We start from the raw sequence: 17116 nt of genomic DNA, 5'->3' as shown, positions 1-17116 counted from the left end.
ATCAAAGCAAGAAGGCTTTTTTGTTTAATTGATTCCTGATTTACAATAAAAATAGAGACCCCAACTATGGCTAGTGAGAGGGGGATAGATTTTTAAATCATTAAGACAATACGAAGTTTTTTTCCCAGTTTCTGTCTTCAGTAGTCCTCTTTCTAGAACCATGGTATTCCAAGCTACTTTCCATTGCTTATGAAGCCTCCTGTGGTATGGAAAGTATTCAGTATTCAGTATTAAGACTGATATGCCCCACAATTTCAATATATACTGTAGCTTGAAATCGAGTGAGAAAAACAGTGATCTCCAGTTATTAAGCCACATCAGAGGCACTTAGTTTCGTGTACAACCATTTTGTACATAATATGTACAAGAAGTGCCTACCCAGTTTTAGGAAAAAGTGGAAAATCAGTGTGTCAACTCTGAATTTTTTCTTCCTTTATAAACATCATTGGTTTTATTTAGCCTTCAATGTTGATTTACTGTAGGATCATATGAAATTTTAGCACTATTTTTTGGGGGGTGGGGGAGGAGATGTGATCTATCCTAAATCGACCATGCCAAACATTAGGGACATTAGGACTGAAAGTATCTAAATTACCCAAAGTATCACCAGCACCTTCAGATGCTGGCTTGGGAACTTTTATCTTGGGAAGAATCTTATTGAGGTTGGTTCCTAACCACTTCCTCTAATTTGCCTTTATACTCCAGGTGTTTCCCTTTGTTGCCTTTTTCTTTTCTGCCGCAAATTTCATACTTGGACATTACTGGTCTTAGTAACTGTATTTACACTTTAACTAAGCCGATCTTTTCTCATATTTGAGCAAAACAGTCTTTCTAGTCCTCCCCTGGATTAATGCAGATTTGTAACTCATCTCAACTACTCTTTACAGAACGCATGCACATTCTGCGAACCCACAGGCCTTCACATTTACCATTAGCTTCCTGTTTGAGCAGCTCCATGGAATATTCCACATTCAATTTATAGTCTCCATCCAAGATTACCTTTATTTTTCCTGGGTGAAAATGCACTACCAAGCATTACTCATACATTTCAAATGATACTTCATGTAAGTGACCTTAAAAATGCCCCCTCTGTCTTCATTTAACAGACATCTATTCACACTTCCATGTCTTCTGACCACATGCAGCCCATGTATGAGGTACCTTTCCTAAGTGGTTTCCACTTACCCGGATCATAAGCAACCTGCCGTGCAAGGAAGCTGTACACTATTTGCCTTCAAAAATTTTCTTTCTCTCTCTCACACACACACAAACAGGAGGAATCACTTTCCTAGATTATGCTTCCTATTCATCTCTTTTCTGCCTCTTCACTTCTCCCCTTCTCCCCTGATGTACCAGCATAAAAAAAGAACAAAACAGAACAAACACAAAACAACCAATCAAATAAACAAACAAAAATAATAACCGTTATAAAACTAGACAACTGTTACCTTTCAGGGGAGAAAATAATATTTACCGAGTGCCAAGAACTTAACATACATGACCACATTTTAATCCCATAAAAATACACCAAGTAGTGAAAAACATAATGGCTTTGGGGTTGATTTCCAGTTCTGCCACTTCAGGAAATGTGTGTCTTTGGGTGGAGTTAGCTAACTTCTCTAACTTTCAATTTTTATCATCTCCCCAATGGGTGGTAATCTTATTTTCCTCATAGGGTCGATGTAACACTTAAGAACAATGTGATATAAGGTACCTTGATGTGGGTGATGCTTAGTATATAGTAGTTGTTACTATTTCATACCCATTTGACAGATGAGAGCTGGAATAACTTGCCTAACAAAGTAAAGGCATCCTGTTTCTAAAGTCTGCTGCCGCTACCCTCCACGGCCTCCCATCAGTAAGGAGAACAGGGTTGCAGGTGTTTAAGCTACGTCCAGTCTGAGGATTAGACCTTTCAGGGTACGTCTGCCCACTGGGGAGGTTCTGCCAGAAGTTTGTTAATAAACCTGAGGAGCAGATGGCTTCAGGGAAGAGCAAGTCAGAAAGAAGAGCTTAGCCCAGTTTCAACAAAGCCTTCCCTGTCAGAGGGATGTCCCTGAGCACAACACGGTTTGGCCTGTCCCCAACAAGCCCCCACGGGCTTAGAGGTGAATCATTAGGAGGTGCGTGACATCATGTCTTGACTGCTTCTCAGAGAGCAGCCCAGAAGGGCAGAGGGCCTCTCTCCTGTGGAGCAGAGAACAGAGCATGGCTTTGATTATCACGCCCTATTGTGAAGCAACTTGGGCAGCCCGCAGACTCATCGGAAGGCAGAAAGGGAGGAAGGCCATGCAGATGTGGTGCCGGGCCAAAGGAGAGCACTCCGTGGCAGCAGCAACCTCCAAAATGTGTGCTCCAGGGCCCATTTCACCTTCATCACTGATCATCGGGACAATTAAATGAACCTGGGGAGTTACGGGACTCAGTAGGGAGCACATGGGCATAGGGCAGAATGCATGGCAGGAGGCAGGGCAGCAGCAGTGACTGGAACCAGGCAAATTTGGGTCAAGACTGTCAACTGGACCCCAGTGCACTCACTCTCTGGTGATACCTGGAGAAATTCACATTACACTTACGGTTCAGAGTATAAAATCAGAAATCCATGTTGGTCAAAGAACTTGAAAAGAAATGGCACAGAATCCACATGACTTTAATTCATCTCTAAAAATTCAGCCACTGGGAATTTGACCATTAAGAAAAGAGAATACCACATGTCTGATAACTGGTTTCTAACGTCCAAAGAACTTCCTGAGTGGCCAGCTGGTCTAGCTTCCTACCAAACTCACACTTTACACTACCTACTTTTGCTGCAGCTTGAAGAAACGGTCTTCAACTCTAATAGAAACTTCTACAGTTGCTCCTAGCCTGGGGATAAAGCATCTGAAGTACAGAAATGGCAAGAAAGAATCTAAGAATACTGTTGGAGCCTTCCTCTGAAAATTCTCACTGCCTTCAATGTTAGGTTTGTCCAACTACTCCCATTCCTCACCTTCTTATTAAACCATGCTCACCTGGAGAGACGTTCTACTCTCTGTATTTTTTTTATTGTTATGTTAATCACCATATATTACATCATTAGTTTTTGGTGCAGTGTTCCATGATTCATTGTTTCTACTCTCTGTATTTATGAATGTTCAGGATGGATCTAATAGGAACAAAGCTCACAAACATAGTTTAGTGCTCTGTTTGGTTCCATCTTGCTCTACCATCTCTAGTCCTCCTGGTAGATTCATGGCTATGCTTGATCTCATATTGGAAACATTCTGTCCTTTGCAACTCATGACTCCTCTACCTTCAGTCCGTCGGCCACAGATGTGTCTCTACCACCACCGCCCTCCTTCATTCATTCAGCTGATACGGACAGAGCACCCACCATGGGCCAGACACTGGGCTCCCCGAGGGGATACAGAGAACAAAGCTGACAGGGTCCTCGCCCTCATAGAGCTTAGAGCCACTGTGTCATCGCCTTCCAACCCCCAGCAGCGGTTGTGGTTGAAAAGGAGCCTGTTTGTGTTATATGAGAAAATGATAGAACAGCCAGCAGCCAACCAGCCAGCTGGGTCTCAGTGGTAAGGGCCAGGGCATGCTCTCTGGAGCCTGGTATGTGGACCCATGAAAGGCAGGCCTGACTGCAGCAGGGGCACACTCCCAGCACTGCCTTCTTGGTGCATATGCCCAGGGCTGCAGTCTTCCTCAGCCGCTACCTGGTGCCACAGAGGGGAAAAAAGCCACAGGCACCCAATATGTACTCCCCGCGGATGTGTGTGCAAAGGAATTGTGAGTCATCTCTACGGAGCAGAAAGGACCAGAAGGAGGTGATCCATGTCTTATGACGCACTGAGACACAGATTTTTTCACAGAAAACCCTAGGCTCTGTAGCTCATCAGGCAAACAAATACTGGATCATTCCTTTATCTGTCTCCTCAATATCCCTACTTCCCCCCTAGGAGCACCTTACCCAGAATCCTGAGAGCTCCTGAAAAGTATTAACCTGGATTTGTGTGCCCCTTCTGCAACTAAATGGAAAAAGCTAAGTTTTCCAAGCGGCCCCTTCCTGAAATGCCTCAGGTCAAGGAGTAGGAGGACGTCTGGTTACGAGGATATCCCGGTTTGGTCTAAGGAGCTCCGCATAGGAAGGCTGGATTCCAGTCCGATCTCTCCCCAATCCCTTTGGGCAAGTCACCGTCTCTGTCAAAAATTCTATCTTGGCCTCCTCTGGCAAAAGGAGGCAATACCGAGCAGCACCTGACATACAGGCACTTGTAAACACTGCTATTATTAATTATTATTATTAATACATACTCTGCTTACTTCAATCGTTTAGAATTATTTTTTAACTTAAATTTTAATTTAAGTGAAGCCCAACTGAGAGAATACATGGGGCAGTTCTCTGAGTGAAGTCATCATCCACATGTGAGGTTATTACTGTCGTTTGCTAGTTGAGGTCATCTCTCAGAATGTGCAGACAAAAATTTAATTTATGCCAATAGCTGATATCAAGCATATGCGAATGCACGCAAACATTTCTATGCCCCCCTCCACATTCTTTTACACAGCTACCACTGACAACGTCAGATAAAGGCGTCAGGACAGGCTTTAAGGGTCTGGATGGAGCAGGGTGGAAAGGAATTGAGTGTGATCCAACAGCACGGGCCCTGCATAACCCGGCTTTGGAACTGCTACTTACTGATATGGCTATGAATGGGACGTAGAAAGCAAAGCGATCGGTTTTGCTTTCTCCTTTTTCAAATAAACAGGGCACTTGTTAAACCAGAAGTGAATCTGATCCCACGCAGCTTTAAGAACAGTCAGCTGCATTCTGGAACAGGCAAAAATGTAAACAGAGCCTGTAACCTTAGAGCAGGGCAGAACACCCATAGGTTTCATATGGGAGAGTCTATGGGCCCCATGCCAAGAAAAATGAAATGTTAGCCTGGGCCTTTAAACAGAATCATGTAAAAGCAGAGTGCATATTTGTTTAACACACACACAGACCTTTTTCTGTGCCAGTACCTTTCTGAACCCTCCTGAATAAAAGCTGGAATCCCTGAGCCAGTGGTAGGAACCAATACTGTTCATACATTCCTGTTCTTTAGCATGAAAGGACTTTCCTGCTGAACATGGAGAGGTTTCTTTTTCTTCTTTCTTTTCTTTCTTTTTTTTTTGGCCCAAGTTAATTACAAAGTATGACTGTGAAAATAAAATAAATGAGCCCATTCCACCCATCCCCATATCTGAATTCTATCATATGAGTTGCCAATTGGTTTCCTAATCCTCTTATTCAATATCTGCTGTTAATTTGTTCGCTATTTCAAGAACGTGAAGACTGTCAGCAAAATACATGATGCATTATAAAACTTACAGTTGGAAATAAAAGCGTCTGAAGCTTTTCTGACAGGGTAAACATAAAGTACTATTGCACTGATCAGAACAAGGAAATGTGAGCAACCTTGTAGCTATTTCTGTGCAAACACGATCACAAACACTGCAGCAGCATCAACACTTAACAACTCCCACTTTCAAAAATGCTGAGAAAATTATATCTAAATGAATGAATGAATGAACTCAACATGTTTGTGGATCCGCAATGAGGGACAGGGAGGAGGGGAAAAAAACCTCCCGCTCACCCTTCCTTGGCAGATGCTACTCAATGGGCTTTCTCTTGTTCCTGCAGACATTTTAGAATTACACCGTCTAGGCCCGATCTAATTTTCCTGCCACAGAAGTTAAGGCACTTCCTCCACAGTTACTGAATCTGACAAATTACACCTGGATCTACTCTAACATGAAAAAGTGTGTTCTTTGTTCCTGACCTCTTGGTCAGCATTGAGATCAAATTCCTGGACATCGGAAAGCCCCACTCATATTCATTAAAAGCCACGGGAGACCAGCCCTGCATTTCTGTTCAAGAGGGGAACAAGGTGCAGCCACTGCCGAACAATACGGCTGCTCCGCTTGGGTCGGAGCACTACCGGCTTTTTACTTTTTGCAGCTTGGCTCCTGATAAGTTAGTACCTGTATTTTTTTCGACACAGCATCAGTATCAAAAGAGCAATTGAAACAAACAAAAAACACACAAACAAAAAAAACCAAAGGGCCTGGTCGATTTTTAAATGGTGAGCGAGTTTCCTGAAACCTGCTTGTACTAAGATGCTGGCTATAGATCCAGTAACCAAAATTACAAAGCTGATTTCAAAAAATTCCACCTTCCCCCCTACCTTGGCCAGACAAACAGATTAAAAGTTTGTCTCCTCCTTCAAGCCATACTCTCAGCCTTCGGAAAAGACAGAACTCAGAGTGATCATAAACAGGAAATTAGAAACCAAGGTGGTGGCAGAAAATCAACACGAGGGATACAAGAAATCCACAAGCTTTCCTGTCGTGGGACCCAAGTCCTAGGCAGACCTAACCGCCTGGCAACACAAGACCTTTTCTTTCTCCCCCAAAGAGGAAGAGAAAAGCATAATAGGAGAAGTTAAGAAAAGCTGTGTCTAAACCATTATTCCCAACGATGCTAATACATCAGTCTTGATTCCTTTCTTCAAGATACTTGGAAGAACAAGATGGTGAAGGAATATATACAGAAGCCACGGAACCTGCCATGAGGCCTCCCGAGGCAGGGGTGCTGCCTGGATCTAGTCAGCTCTTGCCCTCCTTCCAAGGGAGCACCTTTCTTACGGGAGAAGGCAGCACACTTACATCTTCTTCTGTGTAGGTAGACCACTGAATTTCCCCAGACCTCTTCCTCAGGAAGCTAAGAACTACCACAGTGCACTCCTATTGCAAACACACACAGATCCTTGGAAGTGGTGTAAGTTATTCTCCCCATACAGATTCCAGCTAAATTGTAAATTAGAGACATTGCTTTAATTCTCGCTCATCTTTGGGAAGCTTTCAGCTGTGCTACAAGTTAAAACAGCATAATGAATATGGACTAATACTCCTTTTCTATACTAAAAGCAAGTCACGATCCACATTTTTAAAATACAGGAATTACAGCTATCTTCCTGGTGGGATGACAGTCACCTTTGAGAAACCCATGACAGGATGGAAATCCTTCATATCAAGGGTCTTATTTTGATTTCTGTTTGGAAATTAAGACCACTAGTAATATCAAAATTCACTGGAAAAGCCTGGGAATCAAACTTAAACTGGTTTACATTGTTTGGCGGCTGGAGTAACTAATGGATTACTAAGCAGGCATTCACCTATGGGTGAATCTCGGGGATGGAAAAACCTAACTTCTGAAGGGAGTAAAGTGATAGCTCTGGTATAAATCCCCCCAAACTTTGCTTCTAGTCAAATTCTTAAGTGAAAGTGGTTACAACGTGTACAAGGTATTAAAATAAACAAGCATGCCAGCAAATATGGATACTCTTCGAAAATTTCAGCTTTGGTGACCATTTAAGCAAGTGATGGATGAGAGATACTAGGGCAGACATTGTTGGCCCTATTTTACAAAAACAGAAGTTCAGCGATTGGCCTTGTGTCACTCAATCAGCAGCGGCTGAATTTAAGCTCGAATGCACCCCATCTGACTCCTAGTCTAATAGTCTTCGTATGAAGATGGACAAAAGTGTCAAGTAGATTTGGAAGACTAAACCCCCTGTAATCAGTAATAGCTCACACTCATTAGATGCTTACTCTACGTCAGGAAGTCTTTGGTGTGCTGTGGATGCATTAACTCACTTTCCTCATAGCAACCACATGGAAGAAGTAATGCTGCTACCTCCCACTTTAAAGATGAGAAAACAGAGACAGGGGGATGTTTTAGAAACCCACCCAAGGGCTGAATAAATGGGAGAGCTAGGAAAATCTGTGCTCTCTGCACAGAAAGGCTAGCACGGGCATTCCCAAATCAATGTTCAGATTATCAGCAGTTCTGGGAATATTAATTTTTTTTTAAATTTTTTAATTTAAATTCAATTTAGTTAACATATACTGTATTATTAGTTTCAGGGGTAGAGTTTAGTGATTCACCAGTTGTATATAACACCCCGTGCTCATTACATCAGGTGCCCTCCTTAATGCCCATCACCCAATTACCCCATCCCCCGCCTTCCTCTCCAGCAACGCTCTGTTTGTTTCCTAGAGTTAACAGGTCCTTTATGGTTTGCCTCCTCCTCTGTTTTCATCTTATTTTATTAATTTTAACAAAATATCTTCACAGTGAGATCCGAATTACTATACCTCCAAAATATATATTGAAACTGAAATTTGCTTTTCATCAACCTCTGTATTCTTAGTCAAAAGACAAAGTACAGCAATTCCTATGGGTGACACAAATTCCATTTAAAGATCTCCCTTATTGTAAAGAAGTGCTAGGCAGGAAATAGTTTAAACTTTCTGGAAATCACATGTTATGTGTAAAGACAACTTTAGGATAACATTTCAGAAGACTCACCCTGCTTACCTTCTTGATTAAACCATCCTATTAAAATAAACAATTTCTGAATGACATCAATTCTGCTCAGACATAAACATTGTCTGAAGTCTTCACGCCCCATCACATCACATATATCTGCCATCAAAGACGGATTATGCCTCATCACATCACATATTTGAATTACTATGTGTTTTGTGTATTTTTTTTTTAATTTTTAAAATTTTTATTTTATTTATTTATTTTTTAAATTTGAGATGCTGCAAGACCTGCCTCTGGATCCAAAATCACTCCCTCATTCATCACAGCCATCAGCTGGTGTAGCTAAACCTTATCCTATACAGATTTGAATCTGCTCGGATAATGGAAGAAGTTTGTTTCCTATCATCATTTCAGCAACTATCAATCCGGAGATCTCTGAAAGTCTGGCTTGTTCAGGAATGGCTTTCCGTGTTCCGTGCCTTCGAAAGTCTTTCAAAAATCATCTTCGGGTATTAAAAAAATGATCTTAACTCCACGCAGAGCTTCTCTGCCAATCAGAGGTCCTTCCTCACCTCCTGCATAGTCATTAGGAAGAGAGCTGTGAGGATGGAAAAGCTCCCTCTCTGGCCCTTGGCTCAGAAATGCTAATACTGACATAGGGCGTTACCCTGAAACCAGTTTTCAGATTACACTTGGATAGGGCCTATTTCTACTGTTTGTTCTCTTGCCCTTTACCACCTTGTGTATAAAAAACATTCACTGATGTACATTAGTAAAGCTGGACATCACCACTGCAGATTATAACCCCCAATTACCACACCACTACCACCACCATCTCAGTCATATGGTGCACCCCGTAGTCAGACTCAAAACCAGGATGCTGCCACTCAGAGTCTGGGCAATCTCTGAGCACTTACTTAACCTTTCTGTGCCTGAGTTTCTTTCACCTGCAAAATCAGAATCACAACAGTGTCCATTTCTTAAAGGCATTTTAAGGAAAATGAGATAAAAGATAAAAAGGCTTAGAACAATGCCTGGCATATAGTAGGTACTCAAGTAAGAGTTCACAGTCATTGTTGGGTTGATTTTAAAATGAAATATACTTCCTGTATTCACTCATCAGTCCTTCTGGATCCCAACTAGTAAGGCTAGAAAAAAAAATGATCAACTGTTGAGAAAATAACCTCAACTTTCTACTCTACAGAGAACAAACGAAACTGTCGAGTGGGATGGCCAATCTGAATTCACGCTCTTTGTCCTCTTCCAGGCTTATCCGTAAATCCTAGCACAGGGCTGGGGTACTTCTCCAGGCTGGGTGAGTAAAGGTTAGTTCTTCTGCTCTATATACTCACAGAGCTCTCAAAAAAGTAGATAAATAAATAAAAATCCAAGGCTCCTCTGATATTGATCTTCTAGTCTAAAACTCCCATTTTAAAGACAAAGAAACTGGTTTGGAGGTTAAGTGACTTGCTCAAGTTCACATAAATACTTAGGAGCAGTACTGAGGCCAGAAAATGATCATTACCCTAAGCAAACCACAAGGCACTCTTCCACATCCATTACAAAACGTCACCTAATTTAATCCTCATAATAATCCTCTAAAGTAAGTATTATCTCCACTGTCTTAGAGATGCAGAAACTGAGGCTCATCCTCTATGAATTAATTTCTTCAAAAGCATACAAGTGACAAATGAGAGAGACAAGATCAAATGCTTCCTGTCTGGTCCCAAAGAATACAAACCTGTTTCAAGTTTTCTAGAGCTCAGTGCTAGAATTCTCAGCACTGAGCCTCAACCTGTAAATTTCAAACTGAGTGTACGTCAGTCTCGTCTGGGGAGCTTTAAAAATACAAATTGCTAGGCTCTACCTCAGGAAGGAGAGTCAGAGTCTCTGGGGGTATGGCTTCAAAAATCTGTACTTCTTCAGAGTTGGTCAGGTGATTCTGATGTGTAGCAAGATTTGAGAAACCCTAACCTAAGCAAGATACAAGTGTTTCCAATGTAAAATGAGAAGGAAATGAGTTACCTAAGGCTGATGGCATGTTCAGAGTAGCTGAATCCACGTGAAGGGTAACACGGTGACCTTCCCCCAAATCCTTCTATGTCCCACAGACACACACATAGCCCCAGTCACATAAACATATGTATATCTACCAAAGCCCTACTTCCATTGATCTTGCCTAAGGAAATCTGCACCACGGTGAAAGCAACAAGCACCGTTCTTTCCAGCAGTGCTAGAATCTGTGTTGTGTTGGAAATACAGCCATAAGCTTTCTTTCCACCCTTATCCTTGCCATTGAAAGCACCTATGTTTGCATCATGATTTCTTAGTGCTGAACTAAAAACACGAAGGGGAAGATTGTTCCAACGAGCACTTACCAAGGTGCCCCGTATATCCTGAATCCCTTCACTGTTACCTCCGAGTCTTGTAAGTAAATACTGTTTGTCAGGAGGGACTGAACGTTGTCAAAGTCCTCTGGTTTCAATTTGGACACAGAGGGGAAACGGTAGTAGTCCTGTTTAACAAGGTCTGCCATGAATTCCTTATCAAATGTCAGTTCATGATTCCCAGCAATCACTATTTTATATTCATATGGCAGGTTTCCTGAAATAAGAAAAAAGAGTACCAATTAGCACGTTCATTTCCCATCACGAAGTACAACAGCCGAGACTGTGTGATTAGCAGACAGTACACCCGAATGAAATAGCTCACGCATTCCTTTCTATTTCCATGGGAACCAAAATTTATGACTACGCCTTTATGCTAGCAAAAAAAAAAAAAAAAAAAATGACAATAAACAGGAGAGAGGAAGCTGCTAAGAAGCTTAAAAGCTACTAAGAAGACATTCAGCTTTCTAGTTCCATTTCCCTCTTCTGCATGCTAGAGATTTACTGTGATGAATCTACACTGTGATGAATCATACTTTATAATTATCCAGTGAAAAGCACTTTAATCACGATCCTTACAAAAAGGTCTGGACTTGGTTTGGTCCTCAAAAATTAAGCCAACCAACTGTTCTTAACAACTCAAAGGACTGCTTGATTTGTAGTATATCCTTCAAAAGTATATTTGCAGTAATATCATACAAAAGACATGGCATAGCCAAGCATTTCACAATGTACATAAAGGAAAGGAACTACAGAGTAAAATTTCATATTGTAAGTTAAAATTTACCTTGTGGTTTGTGAATAAAAAGAACATTAATAATAGCCCCCTGATTAGAAGGCTAACTTTCCTCCCATTGGGATGGGAGAAGAAACTGTAAAGCTTAACCCCCTTTTAATATTTATGGTATGGAAATGTGAGTTCTCGGTGTGTGCTTTTTATGCAAAAGTTTCCCGATCAAAATGAGATAATTCTGGGAAGAAGAATGAAAGCTATAAAGGAAAACCCAAACACCAGACTTCTGCATAGATTTATAATGTTTGAATAAAGTACGGATCATACATATTAATAACTCACCGTGATGCTATAAGAAGCAAAATCCAAAGGGAGATAGTGCCGGGCAGCTGTCCCCATCCTGAAATTAATGCCCTTTTCTCTTCTTTGTCATTACCCATCCCTCAAGCCTCACTGCAGAGCTGCTGCTCATTTTACTTTATTTCATTTTATTTTAGGGGAGAAAAGGGCGGGGCAGTGGTCCTATAATTCCAGCTTCCTGAGGCTCCTGGGTCCAATGCAAAATTAATGTTTCCTGCTATTCCAGGAAGAATGAAAGTTACCACTAGCAGGAAATTGGATACACTTGTTGTAGGAATTGGTCCTTACCAGCAAGCCAGAGTCAATGATTTAATTAATGAAGCTTAGTGGGGAGGAAAATTATATTTTGGGGGTGGGGGCAAGTTTTGCCATAGGTATTTGGACTTCAGCAATGCAAACTACAGAGACTATGCTGTGAAGTCCTCAATCTCAGCAGCGCACTGCACACATATTTGCTAATATTGAAACTTTTTTTTTTTTTAAAGAGAGCAAACGCCAGTGGGGTTGAGGGGCAAGGGCAGAGGGAGAGGGATAGAGAATCTTAGGCAGGATACGTGTTCAACATGGAACCCGATGCGGGGCTCGATCTCACAACCCTGAGATCATGACCTGAGCCAAAATCAAGAGTCGGACGCTTAATTGAATGAGCCACTCAGGCGCCCCTGAAATGATTTTTAAGATCACCAGAATATGCTTTGTAATGCTATTTTCTTTAGCTTTCAATTTTTAGGTTTCTATCAGTAATGAAATTGCATATATAACACATGGTTTAATAGGGAGGCTTAAGAAAGAGATGAAAGCAGTCAGAAAATAACACGGCAGAAAGCAGAAACCACAAGCATCGCAGCCAAACGTCAATGGATATCCTTGACTACTAGCGCACAATGCTGTTCGACATGCTTTTGGCCTCAGTTATGCGTAAGGCTGTGCTAAAGAGCTCACAGAAAATAGGAAGCCCCTCTCAAATGTATGTTTTTGCAAGTTTATAATGTGCACTAGCATAAGGCAATAAGGAGTGTGATGTATGCTGCAAGCTACTTGGATAGAATTATATTTTGCACAATTCCCTACACTTAAAATATAGTTGAGAGATGTATTAACAGGCCATAAATCCCCGACACCACGCACACTGGACATTTGTGAGATGCCCCACAACTTTAACATCATGACTCTGTGACCCCCTTTGGCCTGATACTGCACCCCCCAGAGTCACCTGTGCCCCCAAAGCCAGAATGGGCTGACACATTTTCCTTGAGAGTAATCTCAAGGCAGGTCCGACCTGCATGAGTCTTTGAGCAACTCTACTTGTACAAGTCATGCTACAGCTGCCCAGTTCCATTTTAATCATTCATGATGATGGACTCACTGTAAGCCTTTCTTTATGTGCCACTGCTCTTGCAAGAGGGCTTAGCTTCTCGCTTTTTCCATTTTCGAATTTTGGTTCAGGAACGGCATGAGTGAGACTGAGAAACAAGGCAAAGGAAGTATATTTTCCCCCTCTGAGCCATTTTTTTTAGAAAAAGTGAAACTGCTGCAAAGTAAATCTTCTTCAGGGAGACAGGTCTCTTCAGTGTCTTTTAAATCAAATTTTGGAGACTCAGCATAAAGAAGTAGCCACCAAAATGGAGAGCGGAGGAAACAGTGGTGATATTTACACACTGCCAACAAATTCATCTCTGAGACTCCAGTAGTAGTTTCCAACTTCCATCCTCTGCTACCTATATTAGGACACTGTCTGACATATATTTATATATATGTAATTTTTATATATACAATTTTTATATGTTAATTTTTTCTGAACTTGACCTTTCATTTATTATCTGCCAACCTTTGTTTTATATGAAAGGTGTAAGCAGGGCAGCTGACAAATCTTGTTACTTGATGGTATTTTTTTTTGAGGTTAGATTAATTTGGAAAGCTCTGCAGTCAAGCTCCAAACTTCTTGGTATTCATATAGCATCATTTAAAAATTGTCAGACAAAGAGGTGCCTGCCTTGATCCATTTTATTCAGATCAGGCCATTGAAGTCGACCTCCCTGAATAAAAAAACCCGAGACTATATACAGTTATTCTAACATGGAAAAATTCTTGCTTTGAATGACCTAAAGAACTCTAACTAAGCATTCCATGCTATATGTTCTACGAGCGATAAACAAGATTATTTTAAGTGGAATGGAGATAAACTTTTGACAAAATGTCAAATAGTTCTGTATGTTTTAAAAAGTGCATATTTGGAAAAATACAATATGACAGTACAAATAACGATATATGGCTTCATTTTTGGTTTGCTTTTCATCTCTACTTTCATTTTTCTATTTTTACATATAAAATAGGAGATGATTTAAAGAAAACTATCGAGCAAATAATAATACCAGACGATTCACAAGTATGGCAAAGTGATGACTATAGCAAGTAAATGAACGAAATGTGGGAAATTAGCCCATCTTCTCATGTTTCTAATAACTGGCCTCCTGATCTCATTCTTCCCACTTTCACTGGCACTTTAATTTTCCAGACATCTATTTTGATATTTTGGCTCTCTCTCTCTCTATTTAATCCTCCTTCTTAATGAGTTTTTGTTTACCAAACCCAAGAAAACAAAAACAAGCAGCCACTGACACACACATACACACACACACACTTCTCACATACAATCCTAAACCACGCTTATTTTTGAGATGCTTCTTCATTTCACATCTAAACTTTTGGAAAGAGGATTCCAGAAGCTTGCAGCTGGTCGGCCAAACACAGGCCACAGATGTATTACAAATGGCCCTCAGTGCTGTTTTGTGTTTTGTCTTGTTTTTAAATTGAACTAACATTTAGAAATCAGGAGATGTCATGCAAAAAATTCTGATTTTCTAGCTACTTTTGGAAAATCAGAAGACCAGTCAATATACTGTAGACCTTCATCCAGTTGGCCACAGACCTTTCCACTCCCTATGACTTCTCACACCTGGCCCACTTACCACGTTTGTGTTGCCCGATGGTCCCCTCTGTTATCAGAATTAGTAACTTAGAGACACGTGGTCACTCAGAACTTACCCCATGCAATCTGGCTTGTGTTTCTATTCTCTTCCCAAAGCTTTCCCAGAATGTCAATAATAACTTACTAAGAGCCAAAGCCCAGACATTTTCTCACTTCTCATCTCCATGGATCATACCACAGTGACATCCCTGTCCCTCAAAGTCTCTACCCCCTTGACACTGGATGTTGCGCTCCCCGGTTCTCCTCCTCCCTCTGTTGCACTTCCTTTCCTTCACCTTCTTCCTCAGCCCCCTTTGCCTCCTGTCTCATTCTCATTGACTCATTACATTCTCCCTCTTCATCTTTACTTCTATGGATATCAGTTAATATTTCCTTACAGTATGTCTCACCCTTCTATTCTCTGTGATTCAATTTTAAACTATTACAATTTAAACGATGGAGGCAGCATAAGGTTAAGGGCAGGAACTCTGCTGCAGGCTTCACCACACATTGGCTGCATGACCCTGGACAGAGTCCTTATGTTCTCTCAAGTGTGCTAGCAAAATGAGGATAGTAACTGCACCCATCTCATAACCTGTGCTCAAGATAAAATGAGATAAAGTTTCTAAAGCACATGCACGGTATGGACTAAACAATCAGTGCATGTTAATTATTTTTTTTACTCCATTTTTCTTAGTTTTGCTTTTTGCATGTGACTTGTCTCCCCCCTGCACTGTGAAATCCTTGAAGGTATGGATCATGGCTTGTGGCTTCGTATTTGACCCAAAGTACCCGGTTCCATACCTTCCAAATGGCAGGCACATGAGTACTATTTGCTGAATAAGTGGAAGAATGAACGAACTTCTGCAATATTTGCCAGGAGCTTTCATAGGAGAATTACAGAACCTGAGCTTGTCATCTTGGGATATGACAAAGTTTAACTGCTGTCACATTGTCCTCCAGAGACACTCAGAATTTACCCAGTTTACGCCTCCAGAAGTGTCCCATTCTCTGCCCCCAAATTCAGCCTAGCCAGAAAAATCTCTAACAAACCATTTTTTAACTGGCTTTTTCCTCCAAATCTAAATGGGGGAAAATACTATCACCCCCCCGCCAAGGTTTGGTACACATTAAACAAGATGCTGCATGTAAAGAACTTGCACAGTTTCTAACACGTCAGGATGACTCAACAGATACTAGGTGTGATGTAATGGTTGTTATAATGATTACCCTTCCCAGGTGCCATTCAAGAAAATATTCGTTGATCCACAAATTGGATCACTCTCTGGTCACAGTGGCTCAAGGTCACTGCTCCCAAGGAAAAACATCTGAGATGGAAAAGAGAACTTTGATTTTTCAGAGGCAGGGGCTGGCATGGTCTAATGTGTCCTTCTAGTCAACAAAAGTATTATTAGGGTCACGAAGGCATCTGGATCTAAATGGCATGGTGGGTGGGCCTAAGAGGCCTTCAACCTGCACACCGATTGCTTCTGTCAAGATGATTCTAACCTTGCAAAATGTGTCTCCTGAACATATCACTCCTTTCCTCCTTCTGTTACCCAGTTAGGCATCATTTCTAGTATTTACTGACTGCCTCTCACTCACAAATGAATGGAATAAACCATGACCGATAACATCTCTCCAGAGGGACTACTCACCTAGAATATCCCTAATACCCTCCTAGAATCAGATACTATATACGATCTCTATATACTCATATACTCTTCTATGAGTAATTAGAGAGGAATAGAACGTCTAGAAAAGTTTCAGATCTTCAGTTATGCACATGTCTGATAAATCCACAACAACTTTAAAGCAGACAAACAGTGAATTGTGTGAAGGTCAGCTTCCCTTCTGTACCAAACTCTGGACATTTAGTGTGTGACTTAAAGCAGCTCCCATGAATCACAACACATGACCCCAGCAGGATCTTCAGAGATAGCCTCATCTGGTGATTTGAAAGCTGCGTTCTGTGAGCCTCCCCAGGGCTGGAGCAGGGCCACGTGAGGAAAGAGACAAGGGCAGAGGCGAGAGACCCGTTCCCTTGTTCACCACAGCCGCACTGCTTTCCTTTCCTTTACAATTTGGGGAAAGATGTCGTGTGAAGACTTAGCCCTGGCTTAAAAATATTCAACCGAAAAACCTCTGGTTTATCCAATTCCATTTTCCTGATGAAAAAAACGGAGTGCCAGAGAGGGGCTGCCACTTGCTAAGCTAAATCATGGGCCACGTTGGAGGTACAAGTGGGACAAGAATAACTCTTCTGTCCCCCACGCTAGTTTTCTTTCAGGTGATCCCAAATT

At 41.4% G+C, this 17116-nt stretch overlaps 1 protein-coding gene across 1 annotated transcript in view; it reads right to left on the bottom strand.

Moving 5' to 3' along the window:
• MPPED2 (metallophosphoesterase domain containing 2) overlaps window positions 1-17116 on the bottom strand; it is a 170735-nt gene that overhangs the window by 76905 nt on the left and 76714 nt on the right. The window contains exon 4 of the mRNA XM_088017816.1: window positions 10744-10969. Coding sequence (XP_087873942.1) covers window positions 10744-10969 — 226 coding nt within the window. The remainder of the gene's footprint in view (window positions 1-10743; window positions 10970-17116) is intronic.

The sequence above is a fragment of the Eumetopias jubatus genome, unplaced genomic scaffold (genome assembly GCF_037043125.1).
Source record: "Eumetopias jubatus isolate StellerSeaLion01/CBP00866 unplaced genomic scaffold, mEumJub1_p1.0 scaffold_13, whole genome shotgun sequence".
Taxonomy (NCBI): domain Eukaryota; kingdom Metazoa; phylum Chordata; class Mammalia; order Carnivora; family Otariidae; genus Eumetopias; species Eumetopias jubatus.
The sequence above is the reverse complement of the archived record's forward strand: the minus strand, read 5'-3'. Positions and strand labels throughout refer to the sequence as shown.